The sequence below is a fragment of the Pneumocystis murina genome (assembly GCF_000349005.2).
Source record: "Pneumocystis murina B123 chromosome Unknown supercont1.11, whole genome shotgun sequence".
NCBI classification, from domain to species: Eukaryota; Fungi; Ascomycota; class Pneumocystomycetes; order Pneumocystales; family Pneumocystaceae; genus Pneumocystis; species Pneumocystis murina.
Genome location: NW_017802369.1, coordinates 11,965 through 32,470, shown reverse-complemented (window position 1 = coordinate 32,470; position 20,506 = coordinate 11,965). Strand labels below are relative to the sequence as shown.

General features: G+C 24.9%; 12 protein-coding genes across 12 annotated transcripts; 6 read left to right on the top strand and 6 right to left on the bottom strand.

Annotated features, from left to right (window-relative positions):
* Positions 1-108: 108 nt before the first annotated feature.
* PNEG_02431 (hypothetical protein) lies at positions 109-2,367 on the bottom strand (the record flags this gene model as incomplete). The annotated part of the gene is made up of 11 exons (XM_007876246.1): positions 109-306; positions 354-617; positions 664-707; positions 753-930; positions 972-1,092; positions 1,133-1,560; positions 1,602-1,787; positions 1,831-1,979; positions 2,022-2,074; positions 2,119-2,243; positions 2,287-2,367. 11 exons carry the CDS (start codon positions 2,365-2,367, stop codon positions 151-153), a joined length of 1,785 nt encoding a protein of 594 aa, XP_007874437.1. The 3' UTR covers positions 109-150.
* Positions 2,368-2,459: 92 nt separating this feature from the next.
* On the top strand, positions 2,460-3,633 carry PNEG_02430 (hypothetical protein; the record flags this gene model as incomplete). The annotated part of the gene is made up of 5 exons (XM_007876245.1): positions 2,460-2,717; positions 2,760-2,830; positions 2,877-2,941; positions 2,988-3,100; positions 3,145-3,633. The coding sequence occupies exons 1-5, from the start codon at positions 2,523-2,525 to the stop codon at positions 3,631-3,633; spliced, it is 933 nt and encodes a 310-aa protein (XP_007874436.1). The 5' UTR covers positions 2,460-2,522.
* A 307-nt stretch (positions 3,634-3,940) lies between these two features.
* Positions 3,941-5,674, top strand: PNEG_02429 (hypothetical protein; the record flags this gene model as incomplete). The annotated part of the gene is made up of 9 exons (XM_007876244.1): positions 3,941-3,992; positions 4,061-4,104; positions 4,153-4,184; positions 4,236-4,313; positions 4,356-4,667; positions 4,715-4,804; positions 4,851-5,070; positions 5,116-5,396; positions 5,443-5,674. 9 exons carry the CDS (start codon positions 3,941-3,943, stop codon positions 5,672-5,674), a joined length of 1,341 nt encoding a protein of 446 aa, XP_007874435.1.
* Positions 5,675-5,837: 163 nt separating this feature from the next.
* Positions 5,838-6,425, top strand: PNEG_02428 (hypothetical protein; the record flags this gene model as incomplete). The annotated part of the gene is made up of 4 exons (XM_007876243.1): positions 5,838-5,981; positions 6,022-6,144; positions 6,186-6,269; positions 6,312-6,425. 4 exons carry the CDS (start codon positions 5,838-5,840, stop codon positions 6,423-6,425), a joined length of 465 nt encoding a protein of 154 aa, XP_007874434.1.
* Positions 6,426-7,432: 1,007 nt separating this feature from the next.
* Positions 7,433-8,958, top strand: PNEG_02427 (hypothetical protein; the record flags this gene model as incomplete). The annotated part of the gene is made up of 3 exons (XM_007876242.1): positions 7,433-7,543; positions 7,587-7,642; positions 7,684-8,958. Exons 1-3 carry the CDS (start codon positions 7,474-7,476, stop codon positions 8,956-8,958), a joined length of 1,401 nt encoding a protein of 466 aa, XP_007874433.1. The 5' UTR covers positions 7,433-7,473.
* Positions 8,959-9,459: 501 nt separating this feature from the next.
* PNEG_02426 (hypothetical protein) lies at positions 9,460-9,908 on the bottom strand (the record flags this gene model as incomplete). The annotated part of the gene is made up of 2 exons (XM_007876241.1): positions 9,460-9,550; positions 9,597-9,908. The coding sequence occupies one exon, from the start codon at positions 9,906-9,908 to the stop codon at positions 9,651-9,653; it is 258 nt and encodes an 85-aa protein (XP_007874432.1). The 3' UTR covers positions 9,460-9,550; positions 9,597-9,650.
* Positions 9,909-9,982: 74 nt separating this feature from the next.
* On the top strand, positions 9,983-10,928 carry PNEG_02425 (hypothetical protein; the record flags this gene model as incomplete). The annotated part of the gene is made up of 6 exons (XM_007876240.1): positions 9,983-10,022; positions 10,065-10,299; positions 10,348-10,463; positions 10,509-10,625; positions 10,671-10,753; positions 10,800-10,928. 6 exons carry the CDS (start codon positions 9,983-9,985, stop codon positions 10,926-10,928), a joined length of 720 nt encoding a protein of 239 aa, XP_007874431.1.
* Positions 10,929-11,225: 297 nt separating this feature from the next.
* PNEG_02424 (hypothetical protein) lies at positions 11,226-11,863 on the bottom strand (the record flags this gene model as incomplete). Its single annotated transcript, XM_007876239.1, has 4 exons — positions 11,708-11,863; positions 11,526-11,667; positions 11,451-11,477; positions 11,226-11,404 (listed from the first exon to the last, which is right to left on the bottom strand). Exons 1-4 carry the CDS (start codon positions 11,831-11,833, stop codon positions 11,226-11,228), a joined length of 474 nt encoding a protein of 157 aa, XP_007874430.1. The 5' UTR covers positions 11,834-11,863.
* Positions 11,864-12,287: 424 nt separating this feature from the next.
* Positions 12,288-14,109, bottom strand: PNEG_02422 (hypothetical protein; the record flags this gene model as incomplete). The annotated part of the gene is made up of 6 exons (XM_007876237.1): positions 13,759-14,109; positions 13,633-13,716; positions 13,429-13,589; positions 13,118-13,378; positions 12,774-13,069; positions 12,288-12,727 (listed from the first exon to the last, which is right to left on the bottom strand). The coding sequence occupies exons 3-6, from the start codon at positions 13,572-13,574 to the stop codon at positions 12,288-12,290; spliced, it is 1,143 nt and encodes a 380-aa protein (XP_007874428.1). The 5' UTR covers positions 13,575-13,589; positions 13,633-13,716; positions 13,759-14,109.
* PNEG_02423 (hypothetical protein) lies at positions 14,031-14,820 on the top strand (the record flags this gene model as incomplete). Its single annotated transcript, XM_007876238.1, has 3 exons — positions 14,031-14,070; positions 14,122-14,372; positions 14,416-14,820. The coding sequence occupies 3 exons, from the start codon at positions 14,031-14,033 to the stop codon at positions 14,818-14,820; spliced, it is 696 nt and encodes a 231-aa protein (XP_007874429.1).
* Positions 14,821-17,340: 2,520 nt separating this feature from the next.
* Positions 17,341-18,806, bottom strand: PNEG_02421 (hypothetical protein; the record flags this gene model as incomplete). Its single annotated transcript, XM_007876236.1, has 2 exons — positions 17,341-17,799; positions 17,844-18,806. 2 exons carry the CDS (start codon positions 18,804-18,806, stop codon positions 17,341-17,343), a joined length of 1,422 nt encoding a protein of 473 aa, XP_007874427.1.
* A 678-nt stretch (positions 18,807-19,484) lies between these two features.
* Positions 19,485-20,482, bottom strand: PNEG_02420 (hypothetical protein; the record flags this gene model as incomplete). Its single annotated transcript, XM_007876235.1, has 3 exons — positions 20,422-20,482; positions 20,110-20,379; positions 19,485-20,068 (listed from the first exon to the last, which is right to left on the bottom strand). Exons 1-3 carry the CDS (start codon positions 20,468-20,470, stop codon positions 19,485-19,487), a joined length of 903 nt encoding a protein of 300 aa, XP_007874426.1. The 5' UTR covers positions 20,471-20,482.
* Between the last annotated feature and the right edge of the window lie 24 nt (positions 20,483-20,506).

Sequence of the window (20,506 nt, the reverse complement as noted above, 5' to 3'; positions counted from 1 at the left end):
TGTTCAATCCGCTAATATATAAAATTACTCTAACAGATTGTGAAAAAATTAAGATAAAAAAATGGTATATTTAACAATATAATATTATATTTAAATAATAGAATTAAATCTTCAATATAAAATAAACAAAAAAATAATTATTATAAAAAATTATCTTCTTGTAATCTTAATAACACCTGCATGTATAAGCTTTTGTATTTTGCTTGCAACTTGGGGATTTTTCATATGTTCTTCCAAAGCCGATGGATTATCACGAGCCTGAGTTAAAATACTTTGCATTATAGGGTCTTGCAAAATAGCAACAATCTAGAAATAAATAAGGCTAAATATATATTATATATTTCTAAACTTACTTCAGGATCACCTTGAATACGTTGTATTGTTTCTTCCTCTGTCTCATTCTCACGTTGAGCATACATAGCAGACATACATTTTTGTAATTGGAGTTCAATATCTTTTGCATGTAAACCTTTATTATTACTATCTTCATCTGCTTTGGTTGCTGCATGACATGTATCAATGCATTTATTATATTCCTTCATGGCAAAATAACAGGAAGCTTTACGAAGATAAGCTTTTGTGAAGCAAGGATCAAGTGAAATTGCTTTTTCGCAGTCCTTGTTATCTCAGCCATCTACGAATATAAAATAATTATCAAAATACCTTAAGAGCATCATTTAAACTCATAACTTTGATATATGCAGCAGCTTAAGCATGTCAGGATCGAAAAACAAAATAAATAAGATCATTACCTCTGTTTCCATAGCCCCTAGGATCATTTGGCGACCTTTTTATCATTTCGGAATACATTTTTATTGCACCGCAAAAATCACCTTCCTTAAAAAGCTTGTTTCCTTCCTCTCTCGCTTCATCAGCTTTATCAAGATCAATATATGCTAATCTATCCTTTTCATCTTTGATTTTTTCTGCCTATTATATTTAGAAATATTGAATTCAAATGTTTAAAAAACCTCTCTAAGCTTTTTAAGAATATCAGGAGTCCTATATTCTGTAAGAGAACAGTTAAAATTCTTAATAGCTAAATCATATTTTTCTTGTTTCATATATGCTGACCCAATTCTCCCAAAAGCCCTAAAAATATTAAAAAATATATTAAAAAACCATAATAAACCTAGAAATTAATTTAAAATCGGCAAGAATCTCTCTCCCGTATGCAATCGCTTCTTCACAACACTTAATACACTCTTCGTAATTACCATCTTCATAATATGCTGCAGAACAATTAGTTAAATAACTAATATCCTTAAAAAGGCCCCATGCAGCAAGATAATGTTGGATTGATTCTTTGAATTTTCGTGCTTTATAGCATTCATTTCCAAGACATTTTTCTTTTTCTGCTTTTTCTTTATTTTCCTTTTTAATTCTGGTCTCTTCAACTTCATCATCATCCATAGACGTTGACTCCATTTCTGGCATTGGCTCTAGCTTGGGTTCCTCTGCTATTTCTTGTTTTGAAATAGGTTCCTGATCCATTTCCATAGTATCTTCTAAAGGTGAAGAGTCTGTACTTTTTGCGCTCCCATTAACATTGTTAGATGCCTTTATAAATTATTAAAAAGAAAACTTCTAGAAAAAAATACATCTAAATCTATTCCCAGAAGCAAGGGAAGAACTAAAGTCATACGTGGATCACTAAGTTCCTGAATAATATTTTCAGGATTTTGTTGTATTTTTTTAAGTTTTTCCATAAACTCTACATCAGATAAGAGACCTAAAGTTTTTGGATTTGATGCCATTTTTGAAAAAAGTAAAGGATCTTTTAATTTCTACAATAAAATTAACACAAATCAAAAACTATTAAATTAAAACAGAAGTTATATGTGCAAATGGATCGTTTTTTTGAAAACCTTTAGGATATTCTTTAGAAACAGAAAGCTCAACCTCCTTTAATCCTGTTTTAAGTTGTTGATTTTCAGGCTCTAATTTTAACCCTTCTTCATACGCTGTTTTAGCTTCCTCTATACATATAAATAAAAATTTATTAAATCTAAATATAAAACCTAATTCTCCCTTTCCATGTAATGCTGCTCCTTTTCTAGACCATCCTTTTGGCCTGAAATTTATTAAATTAGATCTTTTATCCAATACTAAATTTACCAGTCTGGTTTAATTTCTATGCACTTAACGGCATCTTCAAGTGCTTTATCAAAGTCTTTAATAGACGCATAACATGCCGAACGATTTGAATAAAGCAAATAATTCCTTGGTTCTATTCCAATTGCCTAATATAAATTAATTTTATTCTTTTTTAATTAAGTTAATTACTTCACTATATAATTTAATAGCTTCATGATATTCTTTTTTAGAAAAAAGAACATTAGCTCTCTCTCGTATTACGTCTACCATTTCTATCTATTTTTCTTAAATAGTTTGGATATTTGATATTTAAAGATATTTTTTCTTCAAAGCAACGATTTTTCGAGAAAGCCTTAAAAAGTTAAAAATTAATCAATGCTAAGATAAATATTAAGATTTAAGATGATTTTGAAATAGAAATAGAGATGAAGACTAATGAGAAGAAGTCCCCGCTATTGGAGATGGCAGATTATTTTGAACTTTCGTCATTTGCTAAACATGTTTATAAATGTTGTCTTGAATTTTTACCTAATTGTGTTACACAAGATGATATTCAGAATATGCTTAAAAATAAAAGTATTGAAGATTTAGAAAAGATAATTAATGAGCTTCTTGGAAAAGTATTTTATGAAATAATTTATTGAGGTTTCTGAAAGGAATAGAGATTGATAGATGCATTTGTTCAAGGAAATCAATTAGTATATAAAGCAGTACAAAAAGATGAAGCAAAAAAGTATTCTTTAATATTTTGTTTTAATGGTTTTAATTTACTATGTTAGGATTTCTGCAATGGATGGAGATGAGGCAATGGTATTCAATTATATAAAAGATGCAAACAATGATGGTTGTATTGGTTCCTATGAAAATTTCGGTTGGTTTATATTTATTAGGAATATGGAGTAGGACTATAAAAATTAAAACAAATTTGCATACGACAGTTTTAAATAGGGCTTTAAAAAGCTTAGAATCAAAGCAATTAATTAAAGCTGTTAAGTCAGTTAAAGTAGGAATTTATGTTTTTTAATTATATTTTTTTATTTTTCTTAGAATCCAACGCGAAAAATATTTATGATTTATGATTTAGTTCCTTCTATTGAGCTCACTGGTGGGCCATGGTTTACTGATCAAGAAATGGATTTAGAATTTATAGAACGATTGCAAGGCGCTTTATATAAATATATATTATCTCATTCTTATCCAAAGTCTTCAGATGGTTTATTTCCGCCATCATATTCTGGATATTTAACTGCCCACCAAATTCATTCTTGGCTTAAAAATAGTGGAATAACAGAAGTAGATCTTGAATTATCTGATGTTGTAAGTTTATTAAATGTTCTTGTTTATGATAGGAAAATAGAATATTGTTTAAATGGTACTGCATTTAAAGCCTTACGTAAACCTACTCATAAAAGCATTTATGAATCTACGGAATCCGCTTGTGATTTTTGTTCATTAAATAATACTTATTCCAAAGAAAAAAACCTATCTACTAACTCTTGTATCTATTTTCGTTCTTGGTTTGACAACAATATATAATCTTGAACATGTTTAAATATGATTGTATAATAATATAAAAATATATTAGAAACTATTTCTTATATAGAAAAGAATGGGCTGAAAATGTTAAGAATATGGGTAATTTTTAATAAATTTTAATGATATAATTTTTTTTATATTTTTATATTATCTATTTAAAAGTTAATTCGATACTGTTAAGTATTGCAAATCATCCAAGTTTTTTTGAGAACAAAACAAGAAAGTTTGGTTTATTCATTTAGAAGAACAATACACTTATCTTATGTGTATAGAGTTTTTATTCCTTTATATGCTCTAAGATAAGAAGATGAATGATATTTTGTTACCAAAACACACCACGTTTAAACATAAAAAAAAAGGTTTTAAAACTATTTTTTGTTTTTTTTTTTTTTTTTATTTTTTTATAAAAAATCCTAATCCCTTGTAGATAAAGAAGATCATGATTCAGAACATTTAGGGAGAGAAGGAACTGTAAGTATTTTTTCTTTAATATGTATATATTATTTAATTTAATTAAAGAATATTATACTTGGCATTATCAGTCAGTTAAAGTATTGTATTAAATTTTTTACATCTCAGTAAAATATTTAAATAGATATCAGGCCTGGAATGGACCTTTCAAGGATAACTTTGCCTACATTTGTTCTCGAACCGAAAAGTATGCTTGAACGGATTACAAAGTATATTTATGATCTTTTGTTTATTTTTACCTTATTTTTTAGTTTTATGTGCCATCCAGAACTTCTTTTGGATATTCCTTTTATTGATGATCCTATTGAGCGTTTTATTGGAATTTGTAGATTTTATCTTAGTGGATGGCATATTCGGCCAAGATCTGTTAAAAAGCCATTAAATCCTATTCTTGGTGAGCATTTTACATGCAAATGGGAGTTTCCAGACAAATCTGAGGCCTTATATATTGCAGAACAAGTTAGCCATCATCCACCTATTTCTGCATATTTCTACATGAGTCCTGAAAATAATGTCAGAATAGATGGTGTCTTGAAGCCTAGATCTAAATTTTTGGGAAATAGGTAACAATAATATTATTATATATTGCTAATATCTCATTTATGTAAAGTGCAGGAACAATCATGGAAGGAAAAGCCATTTTAACATTTATTAATAGAAACGAGGAATATATTCTTACACAACCAAATATGTATGCAAGGTTTCTGGTTCCAATTTTTTATTGGTATTTTTTAATTTTTTAATAGAGGAATATTATTCGGGCGATTGAGGTTTGAACTTGGCGATCATAGTTATATTAAATGCAATAAAAATGATCTTATTGCTGATATTGAATTTAAAACAAAAGGATTTTTATCAGGAACTTACAATGTAATATTAGGAAAAATTAAATATGAAAGTAACGGAGAGGTTTTATATGAAATTTCGGGAAAATGGGACGAAGAAATGACAATTAAAAATGTTAAGGTTTTCTATCTTTGTAATTTAGCCTCTATATGCTTACAAAAAAAGACTGGAAAAAGAGTAGTATTATTTGATGCTACAAATTCTTCATATACCCAACCAATTGTTAGACCGGAATATGAGCAGGAGGATCGTGAATCTCGAAAATTATGGAGTAAAGTTATTGATGCAATTATTCGAAATGATCAAGATACTGCAACAGAAGCTAAATCTGCTATCGAGGATCTTCAGCGTGAAGAACAAAAATTACGTGATGCTAAAGGTGAAAAATGGATTCCAAGATTTTTTGAAAAAACAGAAACAGATGATTATATTTTGAAGACAAAAATGTATATATTTATATTATTATATTGAAAAATGACTGAGTTTCTATAGAAATTGGACAACACCTGATGATATTAAAGAGCAAATTGAGAATATTATTACGATATCTGAAAAAAGAAAACCTTCAAATGAACATAACGAATCTTTTGGTTTTGATAAAGTATTTCATAGTTCACAGATGCAAATATCATCTCCATCATCTTTTTTTACTCAAAAAGTATCTGATGATGATGATTTTCATGATGCTATAGACTGCCTTTCTATTATTAATGATAATTTATAGAATATTAATACAGATGTATTTAATTTATATACTATTAGAAGCTTGAAAACTTAATGTTATACATTTAATAATCCTATGTTAAGATATTCGTTTAATTCTGTTTCATTTTATCCTAATAAAATATTTTATAAATTTAAAATTTCTATCGTTTAATTTATTTTTAATGCATACTTTTAAACTTCCTAATTATCCATCAGAACAAGTCCATATAGCACTCTATATTAATATTAAAAATTTACAGTATATAAAAAACTTGGTTGTATCTGGAAATCTTGGTTTTCAATGCGCTTTTATTGATGCTTCAACTGTAAGTTCAAAACACAAAAATACATTAACATTATTATTAGATAATTTCATTTTATCAAATTCTAGCTGCAGTGCATAATTCTATTAGAAATTGTAAAGAGAACGAGTTACGAACTAAAAACATTTATTCTGAAATAATCTATTCATTATCATCTACATTAAGCGTATAGTATTTTAATGTTAAAATAGAATTAATTGTACATAGATTATCGATGCTTTTGAAAAATTTGGTATAACAAATAAAACAGAAAATCTTATTGTTATCAAAATTGGTGGTAAAAAAGAACAAGTAGAATGTATTTATATTTTATTTTTATTAATAATTATAAAGGTTGAAAATGACCTTAAAAAAATAATAAATGGAACGGAAATAGAACCTAATGATTCTAATATTGAAAAGATACGTGATATGATAAAGATTTATAAGGTTAAAAATATTTATTAAAAATTTTAAAAATAATATTTTTAAGAATTTATAAATTAAGTGAAAATAAAAAATATGATAATTTATCAGAAGCTATTAGGATAATAATAAGCTCCATGGCAATGAAATCCGTCATTTAGAGATTTTTAATATTAGTTTATTGTTAGCTGTATATTTTAATATATATATATGGTTTATTATATGTTTTTAGATAGATTTGAAATATATTTGTAAAAAATTAATGGATAATCTTTGTTTTGTGTATTTTGTTTTATTTTTAGTTTATTTTTTCTGTAAAGTATTCAATGTTTTAAAAATTGCTAATTTTGTATTTGACATTGATTTATGAAATAAGAAATGATATTTAATGTTAAATATTTTATTATATCATGTCTTTATAAACGCAACAATATATTTTTGTTTTTTTTTTTTATTTTAAAAATATATACGTTAATTTTTAAGATATATAAAAAAATTATTTCATTTAATTAAAAATAATCAATATATTTTATATTTTCTATTAGTCATCATTTAAAGATTACCTAATTTTAGAAAATTTGAAATATATTATATTTTTATTAGATTTATATTAATTGAATTGATATTTACAAATTATTAATTTTATTGATATATTTTAATAGAAGTTAATCTATAAAAATTTAATGTTAATATATTATTAATAATAATTAAATGAACTATTTGAAATTAATTTACTTAGAAGAATATATTTACACATTGAAATTATTGATATTTTAAAAAATAAGATATAATTCACCAAAGATTCATAAATTATTTATTTAATGTTTTTTATATAATATTTAAAAATATTAAATTAATATCTATTATTAATAGAATCAGATTAATATTTATTTTTTAAAATATTTTATTACAATTCATAAAAAATATTAGCCTATTAAAAATATAGATTTTTCTAATATTTTATTTGATAATTTTTTTAAAATAATTTTTTAACTACAAATAATACAAATATTTATATTTTAATTTTAAAGAATATTTATAAAAAAATATTTTATTTATATAAATATTTAATATTTAAAGAGCTAATAGGATGAAAAATAAATTTAAAGAAGCATGTCTTTGTTCTGGAATAACAGTAGCAGAATTGAATGGAAAACTAAGTATATATTATTTATAACGAAAAATCAAATTAATAGAAATTAGTCACATTGAAGTCATCGAATGATCTGAAAGGATTACAGGAACTAAGCAATTCTGAAGTAAATTTTCTATTGTAAATTATTTTTTATATTAATTATAGATTATGATCTTTCCCGTTTTGTCTTTACCTTTATTACTTGATATTAATCGGACATATAAAAAGGAAAATATCTCTAAGAAAAAAAGTAATAATTTATATATTAGTGAAATATTTCAATTATTTAAACTAATTTTTCAAACTTTACAAATAATTCCTCAAACACCACTTGATCTTTGGTTTCGATCTGATAAAAAACTTAAAAGCAATACACCAGTTCTTATATCTCATATCGCATGGCATAAAGTAATACCGATCATTGCGCTTTCTCATTTAAAAGGAATGATTTATATTTACGATTTCAGAAACAATTCTTACTTTAAGTATCATCTTTCTAGTCCACCGTTTACATCAATCACTTGTTTAGCGTTTTCAAATCAAAATAGGTTGATTGTAGGATATGATAATGGTCAATTAGTTTTATGGACATTAGATTTAAGCATTACATCCACTTCCAACAAAATTAAAGCTTATTGTAAACAACTTATTCTCGTAAAGCCTTCCTATTTTTCCGAATTTCCATGTGGATCTATAACTGATCTCTCATTTTCTCAGACAGGCAGGCAAATTTTTATTACTACATCAAAAGGTGCATGGGTATATGATCTAATATTTTCTCAAGCTCAAAGAATAAGTTTTTCGAGATGCTTTAAAATAGCTCTCACTAGTTCTGGGTCGCATTGTTTCGTGGCCTTAGGCACAGAAAACTCTATAGAAATATTTTCATGTTTAAATTCAGGACCAGGCTTAAGATTTTCTCCTCCACTTTATATTTCTACTTCTGAGGTAGATAAACTAATTTGGGCACATGATGATAAAACATTATTTTATCATATTTTGGGATCTTCTACAATTGAAATCGTATATGTCTCTCCAGCAATATTAGCGGATACACCACCTATTAGTAGAAAAATTCCAACAGTTATTGCCTTGCAATCTGAATTTAATAGACCTGAACCAATATCTAATTTTGTTCTTGATTCATCATCAGAACGTCTTATTCTTTGTTTTGAGAAAAGGTCATATTTGGCATCTTTTCAGGTATATTTGGATGCGGTTCTAATGACAAATAATGTCTCAATAGTATCACCAATTGGCCTTATATATGGACCTGATACAGATAAAAATAAAAATATTGGTCCAATCGATATGCAGTTTGCACCAAAATTTGTTGGAGGTGCATTATTAGCAACTATTTGGAATGATAGAGTTACATTTTTACCGATGAAATTTCCTAGTAAAATAGAAATTGATGAATTTTCTAAGGATGGTTGGTAAGAAATAATATATAATTTATAAAAATTGTTCAAGTATCATATGAATACAGCGAAATCCTTTAAATATAATTATATATGTCTTTATGATATACATATAATGGTTATATAAAATCAATAATGTTACATGTTAGAAAAATGAAGGTGTATACATGCATTTATTAGAAATAATTTACAAAATATAAATATATAGATATTTTGATTATTTTACTTTTGAAATGTGTTTATGTAAGAGTATTATACTATCGAAATTAAGCCTTAATGGGACTTTAAAGACAATCGATCCTGCATTACTCTTATTCTCTTAAAAGAGCTTTTGTTTTTTTAACCCATATTTTGCAGCACATTAAAATTATGTCTAAAACATGTTAAAAGATTATAATTACGTCACAGCAATCTAATAAAACTATCAGAGACGCAGTGCTTGGCTAATGGGTATTAAATGATTAAGAAATAAGATATAAAATAATATATACTAATCAATATATTATTTTACCATGCAACAAAAGCAACAACATAATCACCATCATGACTAATTGATAGTTTCATTTGTTTTGTTGGTTTTCCTTCGCTCCATAGCTGAATATATGGTTGATCTAAAGGCATTTTAAATGGTACTTATTAGAAAAAATATTTTTTTACTATTTTTATATTTACATATTTGTATATCCTTCCATTTTAATTTTTGCTGAAAATTTATTGCTTTAAAAGCAGCTTCTTTTGCTGCCCATCTATTATACAATTATTTCTCTTTAAAAAGGCTAATACTTTTCTTATAAACTTTGTGCAAATCCAAAGGGCAAACTGATTTTTATTCTTCAAATTAGGTATTATGTCTTGTTCATCAAATCTTAATATTCTTTGACAAATTTTTTCCATGAACCTTGTTCTCCGATCGAGAATCTTAATCATTCTACTTATATGGACTATGTCTATTCCAATACCATGAATCATGATAATTTTAATTATTTATCAAAATATAATTCCACGACTAATTTATTTTGCAAAAAAAAAATACAAAATTAAAGATGACATTAGAGATTTTATCGCCAGAAGGATTTCGCATAGGTAAAAATATATAATTGTATTTAATATATTATTTTATTCTAGATGGTCGGCGATGGAATGAATTAAGACGGTTTGTAGCTAAAGTTGGCTTTAATACTTCTGCAGACGGTAGTTCCTATCTTGAACAAGGAAACACTAGAGTTATTTGTACGGTTCATGGTCCAATTGAACCAATAATAAGAGGAAAAGCATTTCTTGATCGTGAACATATTACGGTAGATATTAGTATTGCAGCATTCAGTACTGTTGAAAGGAAAAAAAGAACAAAATTAGATAAGTAGATTATCTTTTTGATTTTTTTTTTTTTAATTTTATATTCATATAGACAAATTCAAGAACATGTTTCTTGTATACAAAAAGTATTTGAAAAAACTATTCAAACTGGTCTTCATCCTCGAAGTGAAATCAATATATATATTCAAGTTTTAACACAAGATGGGGGTTAAGAACATCTTTTGATTTTTGCATTGTTAATTATATTTTAAGGAATATTACAGACCTGCATCAATGCTGTTTCATTGGCTTTAATCAATGCTAGTATTCCTATGTATAATTATGTTTCTGCAAGTACTGTTGGATGTACTGATACAGAACCCCTTTTAGGTAATTAATATTTTATACTAATTAAAAAAACTATGCAAATTATAGATCTTAATAATATAGAAGAAAACAGTATTTCGTGGTGTACAGTTGCTGTTCTTGGTGCTTCAGATAATATTATTTTTTTACAGGTTATCTATTTATAATATATTTTTAAAAAATCATTTATTATGACAGACAGAAACACGCATTCATATAGAAAAGTTTGAGCATCTAATCTCTTTAGCTTTATCTGGATGTCAAAAGATTTATAAATTAATGGACAATATTATTCGAAACTCAGATGTTGTTATAAACCATTCTTAAATAATGAATTATTGTTTATTATATCCGTAGATTTAGATTTTTCAAATCATATACTACTATTATCTCTAAAATTCATGATAAATTTATAATTTATTGTTTTAAATTTTTAAAGTATTTAAAACCAGACAAAACACTCAAATTACAATGCTTATATAACCCTTCAATGCTACTTAAAAACCGGATAGAATTTAAAAATAGAAAAAAATACAGAAATAAAAAATATATTCTAATAAATTACTACATAAAAAAACTAGGCCTACTCTAAGAATATTTATATAAATAATAAAAAATGTAAATTTAAAAAGCTAAAATAAAGCCAATAATGCCAATAATGCATAAAGTGCCGAAAATACTGAAAGTAGTCATATCGTGATTTGCATTACCTTTCTTTTTTTCTGTCTTATCACCAAAGGAAGGCTTCCATGGAGTTTGAGATAACTTATCAGCAGTACCAGAAAATACTAATGTCGATGTAGCTACAATATTATTAAAATAATTTTAATACTTTAAATTATTTCATACGAGTACTAGTCATATATTTAGGCGGAACTATACACAATATATTAGTATAATTGACGATATATATGCTACTATTACCTTGTTTTTCTGGAGGTTCTGGTCCTTGATGAAGTTTACCGTTAAGACAATGATAAATCAAAGGTGAATAACATGCATTACTGCATCTCAAAAAAGCAGTTCCTCCAATAATTGGGCAAGCAAGGCCATCAAAACACGTATACTACAGATTTTAGAAAAAAAAACGCGTGATGACAAGATACTTTTCTAGGATCAAAGTATCCAGCGCCGCATAAAATCATTTTATCCCTTTGGATCTGCTCTGGAGCTGATGCAACAATGTGAAAAATTGACATAAGAAACAACACAATCCACACATTCAATACCATAATTTAGTCAAAATAATTTTATGAAAACCTTGAAAAATCGACGTCCAATATTAAAATAAAAGATCAATTCTTGATAAAAACACGTGAAAATGCACTTAACTTTTTTAAATATATTTTATCGCTAATTAGCAATCTAATTAACCCTATATATAATATATAGTATATATAATTAACCCTCCCCCCTTTTTTCAACAATTTTGTAGATATATAATATACTTATTTTTTTAATGTTTATATAAAAAATACAGAATATCTTTGTATTAAACAGATTCAATTGTATAATATAAATAAAATTATAAATTTATACTATATATTCATAATTTTTCCCAAAAGTTAAATATAAATTAATGTTTAAAATCGAAAAAATTAAAGGCTAGTTATTTGCCTTAATATAGTAAATTTCTAATTTATATACAAAATGTAAATTTCAATGCAATTTTTAATATTTTAAATTTTAATGATTAGTGTTAATATCGCCATCTTCAGTGAGCAGTGAATTAGGAATTTCTTGCATCATAACTGAAGGCGCGCTGTTAAGATAACGAAGCTGCTCAATTGTATGCATTCGTAAATTTTCTAGATATTTGCGATTGTTTTTGTTTTCAACACGACTAGTAATTTTAGGATGAAGTGTATAATCAGGTGCAAAATAATCAATGTATGGAGTTTCAGATGGTAGCGTATCCGGAAGTTCTGCATCTAGACAAATTCCTGTTTCATAAGCCCAACATCGTGCAACGTTCCGTACTGTATATCCACCACCGCCTAATACGAGCAAAGGTAAACCGAATGATTTAATGAATTCTAGACATTGCCCGTGTCCTCTAATACTTAAATTAAATTGGCCTAAACGATCGCATCCTAAAGAGTCTGCTCCGCACTGTAAGACAACCGCTTTTCAAAATTACCTTTTTATAAAAATAATTCAGTCTAGCATTACCTGTTGGTCTATACGAATTTATTACTGGCTCCAGTATAGCACGAAAAAGCATTACATAGCTTTGATCATCAATCCCATCTTTTAGTGGTATATTAAGTGAATAATATTTGCCCTTTCCTGAACCTATTTCATTATAATATCCTGTTCCAGGAAAAAAGCTTTTATCCGGTGATACAAGGTTTGCATTATATTTATGAAAAGATACTGTCATAACTCTATCGGTCAAATAGAACGCTTCTTGCACACCATCTCCATGATGAATATCAATATCAATATATAATACTCGAGGATGATATCTTTATAAATTGTATTGGTATGACTTCACTTGTATTAGGTTTTTTTACCTTAATAAAGACAAAATCGCCAAAACAATATCATTTACATAGCAAAATCCACTAGCTTCAAATTTTTTCGCATGATGTAAACCTCCACTCCAATTAATTGCTATATCTGTTTGATTTTGATTTAATTTCCGTGCAGCGTCTAAGCTTGCACCTGCATAAATACTACAAAAATCATAAACTCCATCAAAAATAGGACAATCTTGGCCCATATTAAATTTCATAGAAATATCTGAAAAAGATGATGCATTTTCTGGTGTTACTCTATACGATTATTAATCAAAACATATATAAATCAACTACTAAACTATTACCTTTTTAAAAAATCAATGTATTCAGAAGAATGAAATTGTTCCAATTCTTCATCAGTAGCTCTTCGTGGACGATAAATGTTCATATACTTATGCAAACCATAACCAAGAACAAGATGATTTGTTAAAGTAAGCCGATGGGGTTTCATTGGATGACCTTCTCCCTATTAAATTTAATATAAATGCGTAATAAAAAAATAAATCTACAAAATGAAAATTCCCTACTTCTTCTTCATGATGATATGATACTATTTTTTGTTATCCTTTAAGCAAATTTAATGTATATATACCCTATAAAGTAGTTAAAAAAAGAAAAAATAGGCATTAACTTACCCTCAATTTTGGCCGGCCTGTCTTAAAAACAATTTGAGGCTTTTCCAAAGACTTTGTTGAAAACGTTTCTGTATTATTTAACATAACTCCAACACTTTTTTAAAATATAAATGACTTAATAATTTAATATATATATTATTAATGTTTATAACATATGCTTTGATAGATTTTATATATTTCTTAACTTTTTATAGTTCTAATATGAATTAAAAAGTCTTTCGGTCGTTCAATCCTAAAACATTTTTCAATATAATATTAAGAAAAATAAACATATGGAAGATGCAGCTTTTGTTCTCTTAGAATATCTTAATAGTATGGATGGCTATTTAAAATCTTTTTTTATTAATTTTTCAACTTTTGCAGGTTTAGATAATCTTCCTTCCGAAATAGCGCATATTTATGAGGAGTTAAAATCCAAAGAGCTTAAATTTCAGAAAATTCACAAACGCATCTGTACCAGAGATAATTCTATTCATAAACATATACGTTCATATGGTTCTTTAGTTGTTAATCCAAAAGAAACTCAATATATTCCGAAGATTCAAGCAGATTTTATCTATGCTATTAAAATTCAAGAAGAAAAACTCTTTCTTTCTAAAAAAAGTTTAGATCTTGTATAAAAGAAGGAATCTACATATTTTTATTAAACCTTTTTAGTTACAGAGACATCTACGACGATTAGACAATGAAATAAAACGTTTACATTTGGATGGTCAAATAGCTCCAGAAACGACCAAAAATACTTATTCTCCATTTTCTACATTAACCTCAGAATCTAGAACATTAGTTATTCCAAGAAAAAGACGTGCGTTATCAATTCGTATGTCTGATTCTGATCCTGATTCTATTAGCAATGATAACGATGATTCTCAAGTATATTGCTTTTGTCAGCAAATAAGTTATGGAGAAATGATTGCATGTGATGATAGTGAATGCGTTTTTGAGTGGTTTCATTATGGCTGTGTTGGTTTAAAAGCGCCGCCTAACGGAAAATGGTTTTGTAGTGATACCTGTAAAACACGCAGTCTTAAAAAGAAAGATAAATATTCTGCATATAACTGATTTAATATATGAAATATATATACATATATTTGTGTTTCTATATTTATATTTTTTTAAAAATATATTATTACCAAGAATATCAGATGATATATCTAAAATTTAGATATATTATTTTGTTTTAAAGTTATTAGATCTATATAAAATTTTAACCATATAAATTGAAATTGAGGATTTTTTGTTAATTTAAAACTTTAGAAAATGAACCGTTAGTAGATTTTTCTTAAATTTAATAAAAATCATTTACAGTTTAGATATAAAATAGAATTTTTTGATATATTTCTTTTGAATTAAGGATTTTCTTTATTAAATTATTATTTTATTAAAACCAGTATTATTATAAATGAATTGTTTTTTATAAGACCAATTATAACAGACTGTTTTAATAACAAAAAAATATTTTAAAAACTATTTAAAAATAAATTTTTTCTTTAAATAATAATTCAACACATTTTTATTTAAAATTATCTTTGCTAAATAATCTTAATTTTTTTTTATTATTAGATAATTTATTAAATGTATTCATCACTTTAAATATCAATCTTTTAAGATTAAAACTAGATACAACACTTTGATATATTTATGAAATGGCATTAATCTAAAGATATATTTTTTTCTCTAGATCTTTGATTAAAAATTCAAAATAGAAAAATTTAGTATTAATATATTCCTGAAATAAATTTTATAAATATTTTTTTTTAAATTTTTTAAATTTAATAAACTTTTTTAAAAAATCAAGTCTATATCTATATACTTTCCCATTTACATATCTGCTTACATTTTATTTGAGAAAAATATAGATTAATTTGTTAATTTGACAAAAACAAATTTTACTCTTCGAAGTCTAAAAATTCTTATGTGTTAATGCTCCCTATTAATGTGGTCAAACTCAATAAAAATATAATAAAATTAACACGTTCTACAAATATTGATACTTTTCTCCTTTTTATATTTAATAAAGTTCATGTTTCATTTTAAAAAAATAAAATATTACTTTTATATCTTTTATTCTCGTTCTTCTAGTATATATATGTATATATATATAAATTATGCATTCTAAAGATACGTTTCATCTGAAAACAAACATTATAACGTATAATTATTTAATGTATTATTAATAAAAAATACATTACAATTTTTACAATTATCTATTCGAGATTTTTAATATTTAAAACATTTAGATTATATAAATTTAATAAAATTATGAAATTTAAAAATTAGCAATCTATTTTATATAGCAAAAAATATTTAATTTAGTTTTATTTTTAATAGAATTTTTTAAAATTCATTTAAAAAATTAATACTTTTATATCATTTCAATGACAAAAACATAATTCTTAAAAAGACATATAATCAAATAGAAATATGAAAAATTATCTTTAAATTTTAAGTGTAATACTCCTAAAAATAAAAAACTATTACAACGATCCCAAAAATTGATTTATTTTTTAAAACTATAAAATTATAAGCTATATATTTACATTTTAACTATCTTAAAATAATTAAAGCATTATTAAATAAAATCAAATTTTCAATTAGCAATAATGTTATTACTGAATTTAACATATATTTTTACGTTTAGTATTTAGAAGTTTTATGTTTAAAATAAAAAATATTTAAATGTTATGTTATTTTAAAAAATTCAATTACAAAGATATTCTATTGATATAATAAAAGATACTTTAAAAAAATTATAGTAGCAAAAATAAAAAAAATAAATAAAATATATTATTACTATAATATTATTTATTAGAAAAAATAATGAAAATTCCACTTTTATAAGAGTTTTTATAAAGCCTTTTTACATTTTTTTTATATTATTTAATTTATTTTAATAATCTTTTTAAAAAAAATTTTTTAAATATATTTAAAATTTTATAGAGCTAATATACATTATACATTTTACAAATAGCTAAACAAAAATAATTTCTATAACTTTATCATTATTTTTTATTTTTAAAACTATTTATAATTATTAAACTATTAATCTTCTATAAATTGTTATAAAAGTATATCATATAAAATAAGATTTTTTAAAAAATACTCCATTATTTAAAAACTAAAGAAAAACTGTCAAAAAAATAATATCATGATTTAATAAATTAATCTTTTTTACGATAATATATCATTATTTAACATTAAATTGCAATTATTTGAAACTGATATTTATAAACTATTTATTATTTTAATAACAATTATAATATTTAACATATTTTAAAATAATTTAAATTTATAATAAAACTAGTATTACAATCATTTTTAAAAGATTATTCAACATATATTTTTTAAAAATATTATAAAAATCAATATTTATTTTGCTGACAATAAATTTTAAATTTTTTAGAGACCAGATTATCAACAAGTCCTAAGATTATAAACTTAAATATCTTCTAGTATATTTTTCTTTACATTTCTTAACTTTAATCTTGATAAATATCAGATAAAAGTTTTATAACATATAAACATAATTTATATAATAAGAATACTATATATTATATATATTATATAATCTATTAAGAATTTTTATAAATACTTTCTTGCAAAACCACGATTAGTTTTAAGATGTACACAACATATACTATATATATTACAATATTGTTTAACAATGTCAAGAGTAACAACTATATTCTGCTCAAATAACCATTTAATAAACTGCTCAAGAACAATTGGTTCGTAACGTAATATTTTAAACCAATATATTTCACCAATCGTACTTTTAAGAATTTTTGTAATAGTCAAAAAAATACTCTGCAAATTGCTATCCAAATGCGCTAACAATGTGCAATTTTTTAACGTACCAGTAACACTTTGTTCTAATAAAGTATTACCAAAAGCTTGAGAAAGTCCACAATCGTTATGTTTATCATTCTTAATTAATTGTTTTTTTTCTGAAAAATTAGATAATTCCCAACATTTAACTAATAAATCAATCATTGTTTTTCGTGAATGCATTATCTTAAAACCATATTTTGAAACCTCAGACTAAAACAATAAAACTATTTTAGTCTTATACGTATTAATATTACCTGTAATTGAACAAGCGTATAATTCCGAAAATCAGGCATTGTAATTCCTTCAGGGTTAGAAATCTGCCTCGTTTCTATTGCTTCGACTAAATCTTTTTTTTTAGTAATATATGAATTATTTTTTATTTCCAATCCATATTCATCTAAAATATCATTATTTATATCATTTTTCATAATTTTTAAAGAGACGTTTTCATTAAGACTTTCTATGTATAGAGAATCATCTAAAGTTGTATTAATTAATTCCAGAGGATCTTCTGTGAAAGATGCATATTTTTCTGCTTTCAAGTTCTTTTTTAAATCAATTTCTTTTGTATGTAATTCACTAATTCTTTTATTTTTATCCAAATTAGAGTCTTCTGTTAGTAATAAAGAATCAATTCCTGATTCATTAGAATTGACTATAGGAGACTTAAACATTTTTCCATGGTATTTTTCTACTAAACTACTATCATGATTTAACAACAATTCCTCTTCAGATCCAGATGAATTAATAATAATAAAATTAGGTTTAGAGCAGTTATCTATATTTTCTTTTTTTATATTATGTTTATAACTAATATAAAGATCAGGATTCATATTAGATTCTGAAACTTCAGAAAATCTTAAACATTGAATTAAATTCTGGTAATTTTCACTTTTTTTTGAAAATAATTCATTCTTTTCTCCAATTAATTCACCATTTAAATCTCTGCTAACTGCTTCCCATAAATTCTTACTTCTTTTATTCATGATATTTTTAATAAATGATGATGTATATAATTCTCTATTCTTTTCAATAAAAAAGGGATTTGTTTGATTAATCTTATCTGTTGAAAGATTAAATATTAATCTTTGATTAGAAATCCTATCCAATGCGGAATTTGGTGAAATTACTGATTTAGATAAAACTTCTGTTTTTTTATTTTTTTCAGCTTTTTTAATCCTTTTTTTACTGCCATCAATTTCTTTTTTTTTATTCATATTATATATTTTTTTGATTAAAAGCTCTGAACTTTCAATAGTATATGCAATAACAAGTAAAATGACTCTGATAAATATCCCTTTTCTAAAAACTATGTTGATCTCAATTTTTTCTCCATAATTTAATTATTAAAATTTCTAAAAAAGTTTTGAAAACTTTATAAAATACATAAACTAATGATTTTTTTGATAGTCTATTTATGCAACATACCTTAAAGATTAAAGACTAAAAGTAATACTACAACATTAGATTCCATGATTTAATCTTAAAATAATTAATTTTATATAATTTAAACGTGTCAACGCACTTTTCAATATTTTCTGTAAAATAAAATAAATTTAAATACTTCAAAACATTTTATATTCCATACAAAAATTTCCCATAAATGCAGACTTAGAAATTAATTAAAGATAATACATTTACAAAATTAAATATTATATTTTATTATTTTTTAAAAATCTTTAAATCAACTAAATTTTTGTATCGTATTTTACTATTTTTAACTCTAAAATAATTCAAAAATTATATATTTATATTCTATGATAAAATCTTTAAATTGAGCCATTTTTTTAATTGAAAAACATATTAATCAAATAAATATTTACATATATTAAAACCTTAATTTTAAAATGCTTACCCTATTTTTAAATGTAAATAATTTCCAAAATAAAATTCCTTTAAATTAAATTTACACGACTTTTAACAAGGCCTCCATCAAATCCTCTCATAGCAACATGCTTTGGCCGAGGCGTCTGAAGCCTTCGGAATCCTTCCTCTACATGTTTTATTTGTAAAGGCGTGCGACCTTCCTCTGGATCGTCAAATAAATATTTTCCTCCTCTCCTCTCCTTAAGAGCACTGCTTTCCTCTAAACTATCCATCTGTGCTTTTACTCTTAGAGATTCCTCTGTAATAGTGGAAACTATCTCAAATGTTAAAAATCCAAGAATATCTATTATATCATCGTTAGGACGAGAATCTATTAATTGATTCATGCCACTCCATTCTCTAAATCTTTTCGATTTTCTATACGTAAAACTTGCTTGTCGGCATTCACTATAATGAACATATTCATCTTTTGTCATTGTACGTGTTCTAAGATCGGCAAATCTAAGACGAAGAAGTGTATCAAGATTCGATTCCTGTTCATCCGAATCATAGTCATCTTCTTCGTCAAGATTAAACGGAATAGGTTCATTAAACATAGAATATATGTCCCATGGAAGATCTATTCTCGATTTTCTTACTCTCATTTTTGTATCTAATATAAATTATAAAAATCATTAAAAATATTATTAATACCAGAATCATCAAGAATTTCAGAGGATTCAACTCCATCTTGCTCCTTTGCATTCTTTCTTACATCTTTCCATGAAAGGTAAGTTTTAAGTCTATTAACCTTTGGTTTATCGTGACGAATTAAAAAGATTAAATCTTCAACAGAAATGGTGCGAGAACCACGCTTCATAGCATGTTGCGTAGCCTGCGTTATCATTTCGATTACTTGTCCTCGAACGATATCCTCAACAAGTGCTGTTGTTTCAGGCAACGAATCTAATACTTCACCTAAAACTTAAAAAGTCAATTTTAATTTATAATTTTTAACAAAGTTACCAAACATCATTTGTTGTATTTCTATTTTATATTTCTTTTCAGAAGACATTTTTTACCCAAATAAATATAATTTTAAGAGATCATG